The 17500-nt window shown below is 52.5% G+C and overlaps 1 protein-coding gene across 18 annotated transcripts in view; it reads right to left on the bottom strand.

Moving 5' to 3' along the window:
• The window catches only part of PLEKHA6 (pleckstrin homology domain containing A6), a 134802-nt gene that overhangs the window by 23365 nt on the left and 93937 nt on the right, over nt 1-17500 (bottom strand). For 7 of the 18 annotated variants that reach the window (XM_039881817.1, XM_039881818.1, XM_039881821.1 and 4 more), the window contains 8 exons: nt 16758-16872; nt 11826-11930; nt 11101-11173; nt 8525-8706; nt 4970-5172; nt 2998-3552; nt 1333-1828; nt 765-851 (listed from right to left, as the gene is read on the bottom strand). In XM_039881817.1, the coding sequence (XP_039737751.1) occupies nt 765-851; nt 1333-1828; nt 2998-3552; nt 4970-5172; nt 8525-8706; nt 11101-11173; nt 11826-11930; nt 16758-16872 (1816 nt within the window). Of the gene's footprint in view, nt 1-764; nt 852-1332; nt 1829-2997; nt 3553-4969; nt 5173-5572; nt 8493-8524; nt 8707-11100; nt 11174-11825; nt 11931-16757; nt 16873-17500 lie in introns of those variants that run through there. The other 11 variants (XM_039881822.1, XM_039881824.1, XM_039881819.1 and 8 more) reach the window with 10 other exon arrangements.

Below are 17500 nucleotides of genomic sequence, written 5' to 3'. Positions count from 1 at the left end.
TTGCTTCTGGATGGGCGCATTTACCGTGAGTCAAGACCATAAAGTTTGGACACTGGTGGACGAGAATGAGAGGGGGTGGGAGGAGCAGCCCTCCCTGCCCCCCAAGGCCTCCTCTGCCCTGGCCTCCTGGTGCTGCACAGGGAGAGGGGACAGTGATAGGCCTTCTGAAAGGAGATTCTGCCTGTGGGTTCCAATGGTCCTCCCAACCCCTCAAGCAGAGCATCTGCATCTCGTTCTCCAGGTAGAGACAAAAATTCTCAGGAGAACGAATTCCAGAAAGAGACACAGTAGAGGGGGGAGAAGAGAGGAGGAGGAGACACAATATCGAAAAGCTTTTCTTCCCCAGTCCCCAGAGCGGCATTCCAGGCAAGGATAAATGGGAAGTGAATACCCTCGGCCGGGAAAAGGCTAGAGTCATGCCTGTTTTGGGGAGCTCTAGCCTGACTGTTTCTAGCCACAGTCTGAGCCCCTGTCTAAGTCCCTCAGCGTGATGGAGAGGAGGCTTGTTCAAAGGTCAAGAGGATCAGAATCTTACATGCTTCTAGATCTGTCCCTGCTCATTTGCCCTGTATCACAAATGAGAAGGGTTGTAACTGGCACCACCAAACTCTGTACTGAGTTAGAGACCCGGCCAGCAGGGAGGAGGTATCCAGAGGCTGCTAAGGACCAGGCGTTGAGCAGAGAGCACCCCTGCGTCCACCCTGGTTTGGCCCGCCCTGGGAAGCGAGGTCATGGGGGCAGCAGAGGGGAAGGAGAGGACGTACCATCTTATCGTGGACCGTGGGGGGTGGTGGGTAGTTGTAGGGGAACAGTCCTGCAGGGACTGGCCGCCTGTCTCCCAGGTAATCATACTGGAAGAGAAAGGGGATTGGAGAGGTAAGGGGGTCCGGTTGGGACACAGACTTCCCCACCAGCTGAAGTTTAAGGTTAGGGATGTTCGTATCCTGTTCCAGAGCAAATTCCAAATTAAAATGGACAGCATTTATCCAGTGCAATATTCTTGCAATGATCTGTCCAGGTCCTCAAGATCTGAAAACACAGAGAACCCTCTCCACCCTGTTATACAGAATTAGGGATCCTGGAAAGGTCTGGGGACAGGTACAGAAAGCAATGTTCCTATTCAGGGGGCAAAGCAAGTCCTCCAGGGCAGCTCTCCCGGGGCTAAGAGCACAGGGCCCGTGGCTCCCTGGGCAGCATCGCTGCTGCTGCCGACACGCAGCCCCCGGTCCCCGGGTCCCAGATGCCCCTGTATCTCGTCTTCTTCTCAGCAGATGTTCTCAAGCTCTTGAGGTACCTCAGGGGTGAGGAAGGAGGGCAAGGCTGGCGGCTCACCTTGGGAGAGCTGATGGATCGCCTCATCACATACGCAGCGGGGTCAGCATAGATGTCCTCACTGCGAGGCGGCAGCCGCTCAAAACGGGCACTGGGGGAGCGGACGGGGGAGTAAATGCGTGCGTGGCTGTAGGTGCCCTGGCTGGGCGAGCGGGGCACGGAGTGGGACCGGGGCTGCAAGGACAGGCGGCGCAGGGAGCTGGACGTGGCATCCAGCTCATCATAATAGACTGGCTGCCGGGAGGGGCTGGGGATCCAGACGGTGCCATCCTGCCGCCCATAGCCGGCAGGCTCCTTCCACCCGCCCCCATTGCGGAAGGCGTGGCGCTTGTCCTCCAGGGCCCAGGGTGGGCTGATCCGGTCATAGGCAGGCATGGAGCAGATGCTATCTGGCCGCACCCCCGGTGGGTAGTACTGGTAATCGTCAGGGTACTGAGAGGCGTAGGGGCCATAATACTCAGGCGCCCTGCGGGACACAGGGTAGAACCTAGAGGGACTGAGAGAAAAGACAATGTAAGGAAGCGGACAGAATGGGCACGTCCCCACCCGTCCGCCCACAACCCAGCCCCACCTCCGCATCCTCCAGCCTGGAATGGGATTTGACCAGGTGAGTGGTGCCTCAGGTTGGCCTTGTGAGCGCACAGAGTGCCAGGTTTGTTTCAAAGGGGCAGAGAAGACCCTGTCCTCAGAGCTCCTCCCTCAATCAGCTCCTTGAAGCCCAAAATTCCATTATTCAGAGCTTCCATCTTTGTCTCTTTTAAATGGAATACCCCTGGGGAGAAACTTTAAGCCTTATTAGCCATCTTTATCTCAATGTGAACCAACTTATCAGATCCTGTCTAGAGAGGCAGCAAACAGAAGAGCTCCAGTGTGCCAGGCACCTGGAGGAGAGGGATGGAGGAGGGTCAAAGGGCAGCTTCCCTGATTTTATGAGACTCGCGCCAGGACAGGCATTCTCCCGAGGGCAAGCCAGAGGCCCCAGATGCCAGACCTCCAGCTGCGAGCAGCCCTCCTGAGGCTGTCACCTCCAGTCCCCCAGCTGCCCAGACCCCAGGGAAGGCGCCCCTCCTGCCCTGACGATCACGTCTGACAAACATCTTTAAATCTTTGAAAGTCAGTCACTAGGTAAAGGAGTAAATTTGTCCAGAGGGAAAAAGTAGGATCAACGAGGAGCAACATTTTGTTACTTTTCTCTATTTAAAACTGTCTATAAACATTGGCTTCCAAACATTAGAGCTGTTCAAAAAGCAGAGCGAATTGGCTCAGTGGTTGGTGAGTGTCCTGTTGGTAGACACACTGGAACAGAGGATGTTGTAAGAGGTTGGAAGCTGGAGTGGACAGATGTCTGACTGGAACAACTTTAAGGCCCCTCCCGATGACTGTCTGGCTTTCTCCTGGGCTACCCAGCCTCCTTGTGGAGAGGCCTTGGGTGCTTTTTCCCTTCCTTTGAAGGAAATAGACAGAGAGAGCAAAATCAGGGGCAAAAGAGGGAGCCGCAGAACAGGAACGATCGGGGCCAGCTGGGAATCCTGGAGTTTTCTTGGTTTCCCGACTCAGCCAGGCTCCACGGTTTCCAGCAGGGGATGCCGCTCACTTTGTGACCCCAGCCCTAGCCTATAGCCAGGACAGCACCCCAGCTCCACCCCTGCCCCGCCCAGGCCTCACCTCCGAAGGTCTTCAGGTGGGGGCACGCCCCGGCGCAGGTTCACCCACTGCTGAAGCTGGTTCATGGAGCTCTTGCGCTGGGCGATCTTGTCGGGGTTGGCGTGTGGGGGCAAGCTCCGCCGGTGTCCTCCACTCTCTGAGTCCTGAGGCGGGAAAGCCGTGCTCCCTGGCCGGCTTGGGGAGCTATACTGCCAGCCGTTGGGCTGGGTGGGCCGCTCCCCGCCCCCTGGAACCCTTGGGCCATCCGGGTAAGGGCTGCCCGGCTGTGAGGCTGGTTCCAGTCCAGCTTGGATGCCATTGGCTTTCACCAGAGGCTCGCTCTGGACGTCGGGCCTCTCGGGCCTCCTCTCTGCCTTCTCACAGCCTCGGCCATCACCCTCCCCTCGAGTCTTGGCCTCTGGCTCAGGCTTGGGGAGGCTGTTGTGGGGTGGCTGGTGGTGGTGTTTGCTGGGTGGAATGTTCTCTGAATCTGGCTTCTCGTGGCTGCAGGGTGCCAAGGGAGATGTTGTAAGTGACTCCAGCCCAGCATGGGGTTGGGTTGGGGGTGGTGGTAGACTGGGAAGGAGAAAAGGAATAGAGAAGGATGGGCGGGAAGATAGCGATGGGAACAGAATTCAGTGAATTACAATTCTCTTTCCCCATCATCATAAAGAGTCATCCTATCCTGCCTATGTGCGATGTGCTCATTCTGTCCTCCAGGACTTCTCCCATGGCCGCTCTCCACTCCCTTCTGCTGACCTGCCTGGAGCCCAGGCTTTGAGCTATGGCCAAAACCAATCTCACCCCGCCTCGGTCTCCTTTGTGGTCTCCTCTGATCCAGTCCCCCCAAAGGGTATTCACCATACTGAAGTTTCACAACACCAGCCCCCCTTGATGTCCCAGCTCTCTCTCCCATAGAAAGTTCCTTAACTTCCATAAGGCTTGGGCTCCTTGATTCAATGGGGATAACAATGCCTGCCTTCAGAGGGCTGCTGTGGGATCAAACATGGCCGGCACCAGGGCAGAAGCTGTTGCCTCAAACTTCGCAGGCATAGAAACATGCTAGTTCCCTTCTCAAAAACAAGCTTTTCCCAGCACTGACTTTTTGTTAGAATATGAGCTCCACGAGGCAGGAGAATGTCAGAATTTTCCTCCCTTGTTTTCCTAGCACCTGACGTAGTTCCTTACATACTTCTATTTGTAGGAAATATTTATGAAATGAATGCATGAACTTCTGGAGGCACGCCCCTTCGTCGAAGCAAAGATGAAATCTCCTGACAATGTTCTCCCTATATTTCCCCAATTCGGCACATTCGAGCATCCTTGTTGAGATGTTGCTCGTAAACGTTTCTTAGATATGTGACTAGACTTGGAGTCTATGCTGTCACACTTCCTTCTAGATCCCTGTTAACACTGAACTTGACTCAACACCGGCTGTAAGTAGAGACAGGCGCTGAGACTGCAGACGAGGAAGCGGCTGCGTACTGAGTGTTCACAATGTGCCAAGCATTTTACCTACCGCTTAGACCTCACAATAACCCATACAGTAGGATTATAATTACTGTCTTTGAGGAAAGGAAACTCGGGTTCCCAGGGGTTAGTGACTTACACTAGGGTCGCGCTGTGGGCAAGTGGCCAGGTTGGGATTCGTATCTGAGTCCACCTTCCTCCAAAAGCTGTGTGCTTAACGTGCACAGCCAAGAAAAAATAAGCAAATAACCCTAGTCTTTGGCTCCTGGCCCAACGGAACCTGGCTTTTCTCTTGGCCTCCGCCCGCTCACGGAGAGGGTGAGGAGGCAGTCAGGGGAAGGAACCACCAGCTCTGAAGTCACTCAGCCAGGCGCCCCGCTGGGATGCAAGGAGATGGTTCACATGTTCTCAGAGGTTCAGGCCAGCACACTGGGCTCAGCGATGGCATAAAGTGAGGCGCTTCCTCTCTCCTTCTCTGTTCTCTAGCTCTCCCCACGCCCAGTCCCAGGACCTTGGCACTCACTTGTGACGCACAGCTTGGGGCACAGACTTCTGGGCTGGGGGGATCTGAACTCGAGCAGCCTCCCCCATGGCCTGGATCCAGGCCTCCTGCTCCTCGGGGCTCTCGGCACTGAAGAAATAGGTGCGAACCCCGGCGTGCTCAGCCTGTGGGGAGAGGCAGTGCGTGGAACTGGCTCCGGCCTCGTCCACCCAGCACACAGTCACCTGTAGAGAAAAGAGTGGGTGGTCAGAAAGGCTGTTCCCTTGGCCTGCAGTTCTTTTTCCCACAAGGAGCTCAGGAGCAATGTGAGGAGGGTGGCCCACAGCCATCCCAGGTGTCTGCCATGGCTAGCTCTCTGGACACCACTAGGCAGCCCAGGTAAGCTTACCTGCCCCACCTGAGGTGATTCTAAGCAGGAGGGACAATTACCACACCCAGTCTCCCATCAGATTGCATCTTTGACTCGAAGGGCAATTACCCGATGTCTGGGAGAGATGCCCCCTAGCACACGCCAATCTCTTGGCCTCTGGGAAGCTAGCACTGTCTCTTCCGTGCAGAAGGACAGCCAGGCCTCTCTCTCCATGGGCATGCAGGGGGCATGCACAGACAATCAGAGCACGCTACCTAGTTGGCGGCCGAGAGCAGGTGCGGCAGGCGGGAACCCAGAAGAGAGTTCCTGTCCAGAGGAGGGGTCCTCACGCGGTCAGGAGGAGGAGAAGCAGAGAACAGGTCAACCAAACACCAGAGGGAGAGACAGAAGATGACGTGGCAGGAATGTTAAGGTACAGACAGAAGTGGGAGCTATTCAGATTATCCCTTTCTGCTCGGTGTCACCATTGGGACGACAGCATCCAGCAATGCCCAGTTCGGCCCACCAGAAGAGGGAGCTTGCACCAAGGGAATTTTGGCTGGTGGTGGAGAGAAGTCAGGGCATCCTAGCGCTAACCCTAGCTCAGTTCCTGACCAGCTCCGGCCTTAATTGATTCAACTATTGAATGGGGAGGAGTCTACCTGGTGAAACTCAAGGTTCTTAGGCCACAAAGAAAAGATATTCCAGAGCTAGATTCCTTTTGGGACCTCTGCATGCTCCCCAGGTGAGACTTTCAATCTCCCAGGAAAAGCAAGTAGCCTTGTTTTCTCCACTCAGCATGAGAGATCCAAAAGTTACTGAGTCTCAGACGGAAACCTCATTTTGGCCTCTGATCCCTGGGTGCCAAATCCTGGGTCTCTGGGTTTGGAAGGGGAGGAGATGGGGCTCCTCTGACCACGCTCCAGAGGTCTCCTAAGCAGCAATGTGAAATCCGACACCCTCCGAATGCTTTCTCGGCCGAACCTTCCCTCCACTGCAGCCCTTTCCTCTGCACAGGGTTTATTTTCCACAGGAACCCTTACCCAGTGTGGGTGTACACTCCTTCTTTAGGGACAGAGATGGGCCCCCTTCCTCTGGATCTGCCAATCCCTACCCTCCAGCAAGGGAGCCCAGCATGTCAGCAGAGGTAGGGAGGTGCTGAGGAAAAGTGGTGGAGTTGTGAAGAGGTCCAGGCAAGTCACAACCTCTGGGGTGAACACAGGGTTATCACAGAGGAGAGAGACACAGCGGGGACTCATGGGCGTGTCCTGTGGCTGGTAGAAGTGGGCAGCAAATGAGTTAATTTAATGAGCCTTCTGTGAGTGCAAAGCTCTGCTCTGGGCACCGGTCACAAGAAAAGTAAAGACATGCTTTTTGCACTTGAAGGGCTCACAGTCAAGCTGGTGGACCCAACATGCCAACGTGCCCTTGGGGAAACGGGAGGGAGAAAAGGCCTGGGAACAACTGCTGGCTAAAGGGCAAAAAGGGGAAGGCAGAGGGCTGGGGCGGGGGCAGGACAGAGCAAATGATGGGGAGTGGGAGGGGACACCAGCTTGGAACCAGAGAATTGAGGGGGGTGCCCCAGTGGGGTAAAGTTCACCTCGCCGTGGGGCTGGGATAGGAAGAGGTTAAGGCAGGCGTTCAGCGGTAGGCTAGGCAGGAACAGTCGTGGCTCATTATCAGCCATCCAAGAGTTTCACTTGGTAGCTTAGCAGGACAAACTTCCCATCTGTCTTAGTTCCCCTCCCTTCCCTAGGGAAGGGCTGCTGATCAGCCACAACTGGAACCCTTTGTGACCACTGAGCACAGCCCTCTGAGTTGGGTTTAAAGAGGCAGTAAACTCCTTAGGGGGTAGGGAAGGAGAGGGGCCAATGGGCACAGAAATGAGATCTGGGGTTTTGGTGGGTGTGTATCAGTCATCGGGATGCTGATCCGATGCCTACTGAGCTCCGAGCTGGCGTGTGCGTGTGTCTATGCACAGGTCTGAAAGGGAGGGTACGACAGGCTGTCTGACTGTGTGGGTGTGTGTGGGCTCCTGTGTACAGCAGGGTTGTTTGTTGTTGGTTAAACAGCCTGTTCCTATTTCCCCAGCTAGAACCCGGCTCCCCGGAGCCAGTTTTATTAATTGTTCATTCTGTTCACACCTCTCACACAAGGACCCGGGGAGTATGAAAACTAATTATGTGCCAAAGAAGTCCCTCCTTGTTCCCCAGAGCAGCACCTGTGTATGCTGCCCACCTCTTCTCTGTGGCCAGGTGATCAGAGTCTGAAAGGACAGAAATGGGCAGAGTCTCTGAGGCTCAGGCACTGACCTGGCATGACCTGCAGGTCCTAAAACCATGGCTTTAGGTTTTCAGGGCCTTGGACAGCAATTGGGAGAGAGAAATCTTTGTACTAAGAAAATACATGGTCAACATCAGAATTTCATACATGAAAAATGAAGAGGAACCTTGGGTCTTTACATCATAAGATACAAAAAGGGCCTGGGATTTTATTGTTTTAAATGGGTCATGAATTTTTAAATGTGGAAAAACCCTGCCTAGAATGAGCCAGCTGCAGCCTTTGATGGGCGGATCCCCAGGGTTCTGAAGGAGCCACACCGAGCAGGCCTGTGAGGCCCAGCTTCCTGGGTGCTCACTCTCTGAATTATCTACATGAGGTTTTCTTCTCTGGACTGTAATGAGACTCAATTCCTGATTTTCTTTAGAGATTAAAATTTTGGTAAGTTTGACTGTGGGTCTAGTTCCCTGGGCCCAAGGTGGGGCGGAGACTTTTCAGAAAGGACCACAGCAGCCCCCAACCCCCACCCCAATCCATTGCTCCCGCTTCTGCTGCAGGTGGTCTCCCTGGTACCAGATGCCAGGTCACTGGGCAGAGGGTCCATGGGCTCAGGACACAGCTGGGCTACATTTATCGATATTTGTCCTAACAGGGCTGATACACTCCTTCCTCCTCCCCAGGAAAAACTGCAGCATCACTGAAGCACATCTCTACTGGCCCCACCCTGGGGAGAATCACCCACCCGACCCCCGAGGAAAGAGGAGGGGGTCCTGGCATGGCCTCACTTTAACCTTACGACAGCCTGTACCGAGTCCAGGGACCGCTGCCCACTCCCTCCCTCCGCCTCCATCTGAGACTCCTTCAGGAGGTGGCTCGTCCATCCCCCTGTGCTCTAGGAGAGCAGGCCTCCCCCCAACATCTGACCTGGGAGAAGAAGGCCAGCTGACCTTAAAGGTGTGTTTTCGGCTGATGTTGTCCGAGGGCTGCACCGCAGCCACCCGGAAGCTCAGGAGTGGGATGCTGCCCAGGATGCTCTCCTCCTTCTCATCTGTCAGGAAACAGAGGCACAGGCGAGATGTGTGTGCACACGTGTGTGCATGCAGGGGGAGGAAAGAGGAGAGTATCAGCCCTATTAGATAAATAGCAACAAGCAATAAATGTCTGCTGCTCATCCAGTATCTGTCAGGCCCTCATCACCACGTAGGTTGTGCTCTGCATAGCACCAGGAGGCACGCTCCCTGGAGCTAGGGTGCTGGGGTGCGCAACAGCTCTGCAGACGTGCTCCAGACACAGAGGCTCTGGAGTGAGTGGGAGGGAGGGCGCCCCATTCTTGGGGAGCTGACGTTCTAGTATACAAGTAAGCAAGTAAGTCAGAGCTAAAGTTTTGGAGTGGTCGATCTATGTCGGGCGCTGTTCTAAGTGAAATGCCTTCATGGATTTAGCCCTCCCAACAACTCGATGAACAGGTACCGTCATTGCCCCCATTTTAAAGGTAAGGAGGCTGAGACAGAGAGGTTAAGTAAAAGGTTACTTAACCGTCCAAGGTTACTGAAGTAGAAAGTAGTAGACTGCTCTTTGAACCCAAGCTATCATTCTGAACCACTCCTATGCATAGTGCCTCTCCACACAGGACTATTCCAATGGCCACACACGTAACAGGCTAATGATGGGTGGGACAGGGCACGGCAGAGTAGATGGCCCCATCTTTGGCTCTGGCTCCTCTGGGTCACTGTTTCTAAGGTTCTCCCAGGCACCCAGCAGCTTGCTTTGTCCTCTCCTGACACAGACCCTCCCCTTTTCTGTCTCCGCAGAAAGACGCACCCCTACAGGGCCTCCTCCTGGCCCTCTGGTTCCTGGATCAGGCTAACAATCAGGCTGTTTCATAATTCATCCTAGATCTCTAAAGGAGCCTGATGGGTTAGCTAGTCGGGCTCCCAGCTGTCAGCAAGAGGTCAGAAAGGGTGGAACTGCAGGGTGGGAGGCAACTGTGAAGCCAGGGCAAGACTCTCCCCGCTTGCCCAGGATAGCTCCCTATTCCCCGGGCTGGGGACACTGTAAAACCCTCAGATAGGATTCAGAAGAACTCTCTTAGGGATTATAAACTCTACTAGTTCCCCTTCTCTTCTTACTCATTACCTGCACGAGACACTAGGCCCACCTTCCAGTTTCCTGTGCAGGCTTCGGCCAGAGAAGGGCTAAGCCCAAGGAGCAGGAGACACGGGCTGGGGACCCAGGGCTTCTTTAGGAAAGCAGAGGCCGTCCACCTCTGGAGGAGACAGACCCCCTGTCTAGTCCTGTCCAGGCCTGTGTTTAGGGGGTCTCCTGGGAGCATCTCTCGGTGGCCAGTGACCCGTATCGCAGTGCACTTTGAAGTGCTCAGCTGTTTAAGCGTCTGTCCTCACGCCAGCCCCAGAGTCTCTCCTTTGCACAGAGCCTGGCTTTCCTCAGCTTTGTCCATATTCTGGCTCCAGTGCAGCCCTCGATCCTGGGGCCCAGCCTGGGCACATCCTTCTCCCCGAGTGTTGGGGTTTCTTCTGTGACTAGACCCTGTATGTGCAGCCTCTTACTGATTCTTCTCTTCAGGGTTCAGGTGGCAGCAACTCAGGGCACATCAGCATTGTGGGGGATCACTGGGTACAGCCTTTGTTTGCCGAAGTTAATGATTCACTGAATTGCTCCCAGGAGGCCGGAAAAAGTCAGGGCTCTGCCAGTCCCAGGGCATGGAGGGGCATGGAGGGGAAGGGAACAGCCTCTCTTTCCTGCAAAGTTATTTCATCCTTCTCTTCCCAGCACCCGGCGTCAGTGTGACAGGACCACCACTGTCATCAGCCTCACTGGTTCCCTCCGGCACCCTCCTTGACACGATGTTGCTGTATATATTTTTTAAATACTCTCCTAGAGACTGCTGCATCACAGTTATCAGATCTTTGCTCTGCTTTTTCTTTTGAGAAGGTTGGGAGTGAGTGTTGGGTGGCGAAGAGGGCAGAGGCTGGGGGTTGTCATTCATTCCACACTGGTGGAGCACCCCCAATGTGCCACTCACTGGTGTAGGTACTGTGGATACAGCAGTGCCCAAAATGAACAAAAATTGCTGCCTTCTCAGATTGGATCGTGCATCCATGGGACAGGAGGCATACAAACTGCAATTAGTAGGTGACCTACTAGTAGTGACTAGGGACCTTCCCTCTTCCTCCTTTCCTCCCTCCTCCCTTGGCCTGGAACTTCACCATCTATCACATGACAGTTCGGTTCACTCCCTGTGTCACCAAGCAGGACCTAGGACTGTGCCTGAAACCCAGTAGGCACTCAGTAAATATTGAATGTGAGTGAGTAAGTGAATGTATGAGAAAGTGAGCTTTGTCTTTATCCCACTGTGACATCCCCGCTGGTGACAGAGACTGCAGGGGAGAGGTATGCCCCCACCCAACTTCCATCCAAAGCAAAGCCCAGCTATCCAGCAGAACGGGAGAGAATGGTGAGCCCTGGCTTCCCGCACCCCCTACTGGCCCGGGGGCAAGCTCACCTTTATAGTAGAAGAGGCAGCGATCCACCAGCACGAACCAGCGCTTGTTCCACTGCTTGACCCCAGAGCTGGCCTGCAGGGCACATGGAGAGACAGATAGCAGGGACCTTAGCTGGGCATGGGGGAGGGGGTGGCGGGAAGGGCCCTGTACTAACTACAAGGACATCCTGCCTCTGGTTACAGCTTGGCCACTAACAAGTTGCAGCAACCCTCTTGAGACCCCAGATGCAGAGAACTGACATTGGGATATCGCCTGTGACCTTCAGTTCTGCCATCCTGGGCCTCATTGCCTCCCTCGGGGAAGATGAAAGGGGAGAGAGATGAGCCAGAATGAGTGAGCAGAGGGCAGGCAGGGACAGTGGCAAGGCCAGTGGGGGGAACTGTTGGACCCCAGACTTAAAGGACACATCACCACCACCACCCGCTTTCATAGCAAGAGGGACCTCCCGAGGATGAGCCAGTGGGTTGCTCTGATCAGGTGAGTGACCTAACATATCTTAAAATCGTTGGATCTGCCTATCAGTTGATCTAGTTGGATCCCCAAATACGATGCTAATTGTTCTGTGTCATTTGGTGAAGATACTCGACTTCTCTGGGCCTTCATAAAATTAAGACATGTGAAGACATACCAAAATAGACATGGACCATTGTAGCCACAGAGGAATTACAGCGCTATGAGAGGGCAGCACTGGGCATGGTGGACAGAATGGCAGAGGAGACCTCACCTGCTTGAAGAGCCAGCCCGCCTTGCTGACAGGTGCACTGGGGTTCCGCTTCATGGAGTGTGAGCGCTTCCCAAAGGCAATGGCCTTGCGAGAGGTCCGGGTGGCCTGGCAGGCAGAGAGAGAAGCTGGCCTGACTTCCTCCCTCCCCTGCTTCCTGCTCCACTGGCGAGGGGAGCAGCTATATCTCTCCTGGCCTACCCTGAGGTGCCCTCACGCTCAAAGGCCCACGTGTGAGCCTTGGATCTATTACTAACTCAAGGGCATGTATGGCTTCTTAAGTCTTTGGGTTTTTTTCTTATTTCTAAAAAAGGTCTCAAAATAATAGTCCAAAATAATAGTCCTCTCTGTCTGGCAGTGCTGGGGACTTTTTGGGTTTTCTTGCAAAAATAAGACTTTGCATTTTACTCCTGGCCTGCCCTTCTTCCGCTGTCCTTACTCCCTACCCCTCGCATCGTCCCACAGAACCCATTCAACTGCAAGTAGCTCCCCTACATCACCATTCTCTCAGAGTCCTGTTCATTCTCAAATGTCCAACACGCCACAGAGCTGGGGACACCTACGCGAATGTTCTCCTGGCTCCTTATTGCCACGTGCACACTGTCATTCCGCCACATTCTCACAACGATCTCTTTCCTGAAGCACCAAAAATCTTCCTTCTTCCACCATGTAGCCCTTCTTATTACTATCAGCTTCCAGATGATCCTTTCAGAGTCGATCCTCCTTTTCATTTTAAGTCTTGCCACCACTGTGGCACCACCGTTCTCGAGGATGGCCCATCCAGTGCCCCAACTTCATATGACCTTGGTGTCCTCAACTCCAAAATCTTCCACCGCCACCCCAGACTGACTCCCATGGCCACACCTGAGACCTGGTCGGCCCCTAAGTCCCTTCACTGCTAACATCTTCAACTCTAGTATTCCCACCTTCTGAACACAACGTTCCATCCTCTGGGCTTTCTCATTCTGTCATTCAACTGCACAAGCTTTTCTACTCCACTGGGGCCCCCAGCTCCTCAGCTCTTCCGCTTCTCCTGGATCCATCAGCCACCTCCTGGTTTTAGTTATTTCCCTGCAAAGCTGAGGCTCTGTGGTAGATCAACTGCAATCTCAAACACCCCATCTATGGTCTTTCTGCTCAATCATCTCTCAAAATCCAAGATTAATCAAAGTAACCACCCCCTGACACACACACACACACACACACTACACTCTCACAGGAAGATTATGGTGCTGCTGGAGGAAAATCACGTTGCAGTACAGATGAGGCCACTGCAGATCCACGGTCCCCAGCCCCAGCTGGGCTCAGCCCCAAGTGGCTTTTCCACTCCACACCCCCACCGTTCTCTCAAGCCTGCAGCTTCCCCCTCTGCCCTCCCCACGGTGGACCCGGGTCCTCCCCCACAGAGAAAACTGAGGTTATCAGACATGCACTTCCTCAATTTCATACCCTTTGACCCAGAAAATTACTTCCCTTGCCACTATCTTTGTCTCTTTCCCTCTAATGTCAAAAGAAGAAGCACTGTCCTCCTTTCTAAGGCTACCATATCCAAGCCACCATCTCTTCTGACACTGCTCCATCAGTGATCTCCTCTCCAATCTGTCTTCAACTTTTCCTTTTCCATGGGCTTCTTCTCCTGGGCAAACATGCTCAGATATCTCCATCCTGAAGCATCCCTCTCTCTGTCTCTCTCCCTCTCTCTTCCTCCCTCCCCCCATGAATGCCTCTGTAACCTATACCTGCTGTCAGGTAACGCCTTCCCTCCCTTCCCTCTTTCTCTTCAGGGATGGGCTACTGGGAAGAGTCTTGTTCCCCTCCTCCCACGCACTCCTAAACCTCCTCCCCCTCTTCTGTGAAATGGCTCTTGCAATGTCATTGAGGTAAGGCTGCTCAGTCCTCGACCATTCTAAAGCACTGGACAATATTAACCTTTCTGTCCTTCCTGAGACTCTTCTTTTGGTTTCTGTGGTGCTGTTCTTCCTTTTCAATACCTCCATCTGTGGTCACTCCTCCTCAGTCTCCACCCCTGCTCTTAGGTGTCTGTGGACCTTAATGAAACTTTTATCCCTTTATTCTTGTTTATCCCATTATATGTTATTCCTGAAATCTCATCTATACCCATTGGCTCAACTACCAGCAATATGCTGAAAATTTCCTAATCTACATCTAAAAATCTCTCTCCTAGCCCCAGTCCATTTGGTAATTGGCTGTCCAACCACGATTTAGAAAAGTGCAAAACCAAACTATCCTCTCTCTAACCAAACCCGTTCTTTGGCATTTCTCATCTTGGTGAATGGCACAACAATCCGGCCAGTCACCCAAACCAGAGCTCTGAACCACCTCATACTGTTCCCTCCAACCCTTTATACAGTCATTTACGCAGGTCTGACAAGTCTACCTTGCTAAAAGCTCTCAAATTCGTCCTTTCCTCTCAAATTGCACTTATTGTCATCCCTTGTCATCCCTTCTCGCTGTCCATCCCCTGCCATAAATTAAAGCTATCTTTCTAAAACACAATGTAATCATGTCACTCTCGCTTAAAATTTCTTACCACTGCTCACTACTAGGAAGAGAATTCAGATTCCTCAGCACAGCACACAAGAACAGGTCTATAAGACCCGGCAGGGCCCGTAGCCCACCTCTGTCATGCCAGCAGACAGGCCCCGCCCCTGGTCAGGCCTCACTCCTGTGCTTCTCTCTCATCCCACGTGCCTTTGCTCACTTGTTCTCCCATGCAGGGTTGGGGAGCCCATCTCCCTTATCTACAAATCCCAACCCATCATTTAAAGCCTAGTGAAGACCCCCTACTCCACGAAACCTCCCTGATCCCTCACAGCAGTTAGCTGCCCCCTGCTCTCCATCCATTCTGAGAATCTAAACCTTGTCACACTGCAATGTTAGCCTTTCGTCTTCTTCACTCGACTGTGAGCTCTTCACAGGGAGGAACTTTTGCTCATCTCTTTATCATCAGAGCCTAGCAAGGAATCTGGCTATATTAAACATTAATAAAGTACTTCTAGAAGGAAAGAAAGAAGAAATTGGGCTTTATTATAAAATATCCCCAAAACTGGGAAATAAAATCATTTTCTGAACCTTACTAGTGAACACCTATATATAATGGCTGAGATTAGCCATCTGAAGAAGTCATCTACTGTCCTAAGAATAGGCAAGTCCCCAAATCCTTCCCTTTCCTCTCTGTCAATCATCCGTCATAGCTTCGCCTCCTCTCAGCAACCTAGAAGCTACTCCAAGTAGTTCGTCACTTCAGCCAGTCTTCTGCCAACCCCTCAATGCTCCAGCCTCCTTATCTTTCTGCCACTGCTTCCCAGCAAGCCTCGGCCTTAGGCCAATCCAACCACCAGCCTTCCCTGCTTCCACAGCCAGGCTGTGAGCGTTGCTGGATGAAATCACACACCTGGGGTTCAGAGCCACGCAGATTCAGCCCAGGACCTCAGATGACCTTTTGACATTATTGGGCAATATTTCATATGTCCCTTGTTGACCACTATTCCCATTCTCCAAATTTTGGGCAAATCCTCAAGCCCCCAAATGCCCCTCCTCTCAGCAGAAAACCTCCCACTTCCCTGGAAAAGCCAAGAAGGTCAGGTGGAACCTTCTTTAACCTCCTGGTCCCCCCACTCCCCAGCTTCCAATGCCTTTTTTATGCAGTCTCAGGAAGAGCACCCCCTCCCTACTCAGGCTAACAGCACCTCTGCATCTGACTCCTGTCTCCACGGAAATGGGACTCACTATTTCCTTTCTCCTGAACCTATCCACCGGGTCATTCCCCTCCTGACTCTAACATCTTGAAGCAAAACAAAATGAACAAAGAAAATCTACCTCCATCTTGTGCAAGACCTTCTAGCTCCCACCCTCTGCCCCTCATTTCCCTTGACAGTCAGGTTTCTTTAAATATACTTTTTGAAATATTCCAAACATTTCAGAAAAGTAGGGAATAAATCACCACTATGTGTTGGGTGTTTTGTTTTGTTTTGTTTTTTCTAAAAAAACCATGACAGATAGAGCTGAAACTCCCTTTGAGCCCCTTCCTAGCCTTTTTTCCTCCTTAGAGGCAACCACTGGCCCATCTGTGATCATGTGCTTGTACTGCTTATTTATCTATAAAAATATAGCATTGCTTTTCATGGTTGTACATTTTACACAAATGATGTTTTTCACATTCTGCAACTTGCTTTTGACTCCACTTTATGTTTTCGATATCTAACCTTGCTCCTACATAGAGCTCTGGTCCATTTCATTTTTGGAGAGTACTCCATTGCGTGACTAGACCACCATCGATTGTGTAGTTCCTTCGAAGAGCAGTGTCTACTTACTCTTCAGTGTTTCTCCATCTCCCCTCGCACCCCGTCTTTAGCCCTCTCTGGCTTGTCTTCTGCCCTCGTCACACCAGTGGAACTTGTGAGGCTTCTAATTACCACAATGTTGTTAAACCCCATGGACAATTTCATCTAGGTAAGACATCTTACTCGACCTCTTGGCAACATTTTTCTGAGACTCTCTTCCTCCCTCCTCCTTTTCTGGGCTCTCAATTGCCATGTCCTTCATGAGTTACTCTTCCTTTGCTGTCCCCCTACATTGGTGGTTCTCAATGAGAGTGTGGCAATTTTGTTCCATAGGGGACATTTGACAATGCTGGAGACATCTTTGGTTGTCACAGAGTGGGCGGCATCTAGTGGGTAGAGGCCAAGAATGCTGCTCAACATCCTATAATGTGTAGTCACACACTGCAAAGAATTAGCCAGCACAAAATACTAACAGGGCTGAAATTGAGAACCCCTGGTCTAGACATCGGTTTGCTACAAGCCTCTCGTCTGAGTGCCTCACCTGCTCTTTGGAGCCTGCAGACAGAGCGGGGCAGGCTAATACGCTTCCTAGGATTCCTGCCTGACAACCTGCCTCGGAGACTGGACTCACCCGTACGCTGGGCCGCTCTGGAGGGACCTCGGACACCATGTTGTGGTTGGATATGTCACTGTTGGTGGTAGCCGGGCGTTTCCCACCTGCTTTATTGGACATGTCCAAGGCCGATCTGATTTCAAGTTGACCAGAAGAGAAGAAAGAGACTAGTCAGAACCAAGAAACAGTGAAAACCACCCTTTGCTTTCCCAGCCTGCCACCCACTGTTCCAGCACCAAGCACAAAATTTGATCTCCTAAGTGCTGTTAAGAGTTCATCTCGGCTGCTCCCTTAGCTCTTCTGAGATTATATGCCAGGAATCCTGGACATTCTCCTCTTTCTTCTAAATTTATTTTTAAAACCTCGACCTTAGGACTCTGAACTCCTTTTCCTTCTAATTTAAAAGACACAGCAGCCCAGTGGCCTATGAAAGTCATTTAATTTCCTCTCTTCTTCCCTGCTTTCCTCCCTTCTTTCCTTCCTTCCTTCTTTCCTTCCTTCTACTGAGCCAAGCAGCAGAGCAAGTGGAATTAACACTCGGCTCTCGTGGTTACATCAGATTCCCTCGCTATCCCCTCAGAGGTCCTGGGGATGTGCCAGCCTCGGCCTCGCCTCACTCCTTTAGCTCAGCCTGTGGGATGCACCAACCTGAAATCCGTTAGGTTCTGTGAAAAGTAGATGAGGGTGTCAAGCCAGAGGGTCTCAGAAGCACTCGGTCCTCAGAACTGAGTGGAGTGACTCTAAATTCCGGTGCCTTCCTC

This window comes from Pteropus medius, unplaced genomic scaffold (genome assembly GCF_902729225.1).
Source record: "Pteropus medius unplaced genomic scaffold, Ma_sr-lr_union100, whole genome shotgun sequence".
Classification (NCBI taxonomy): domain Eukaryota; kingdom Metazoa; phylum Chordata; class Mammalia; order Chiroptera; family Pteropodidae; genus Pteropus; species Pteropus medius.
The sequence above is the reverse complement of the archived record's forward strand: the minus strand, read 5'-3'. Positions and strand labels throughout refer to the sequence as shown.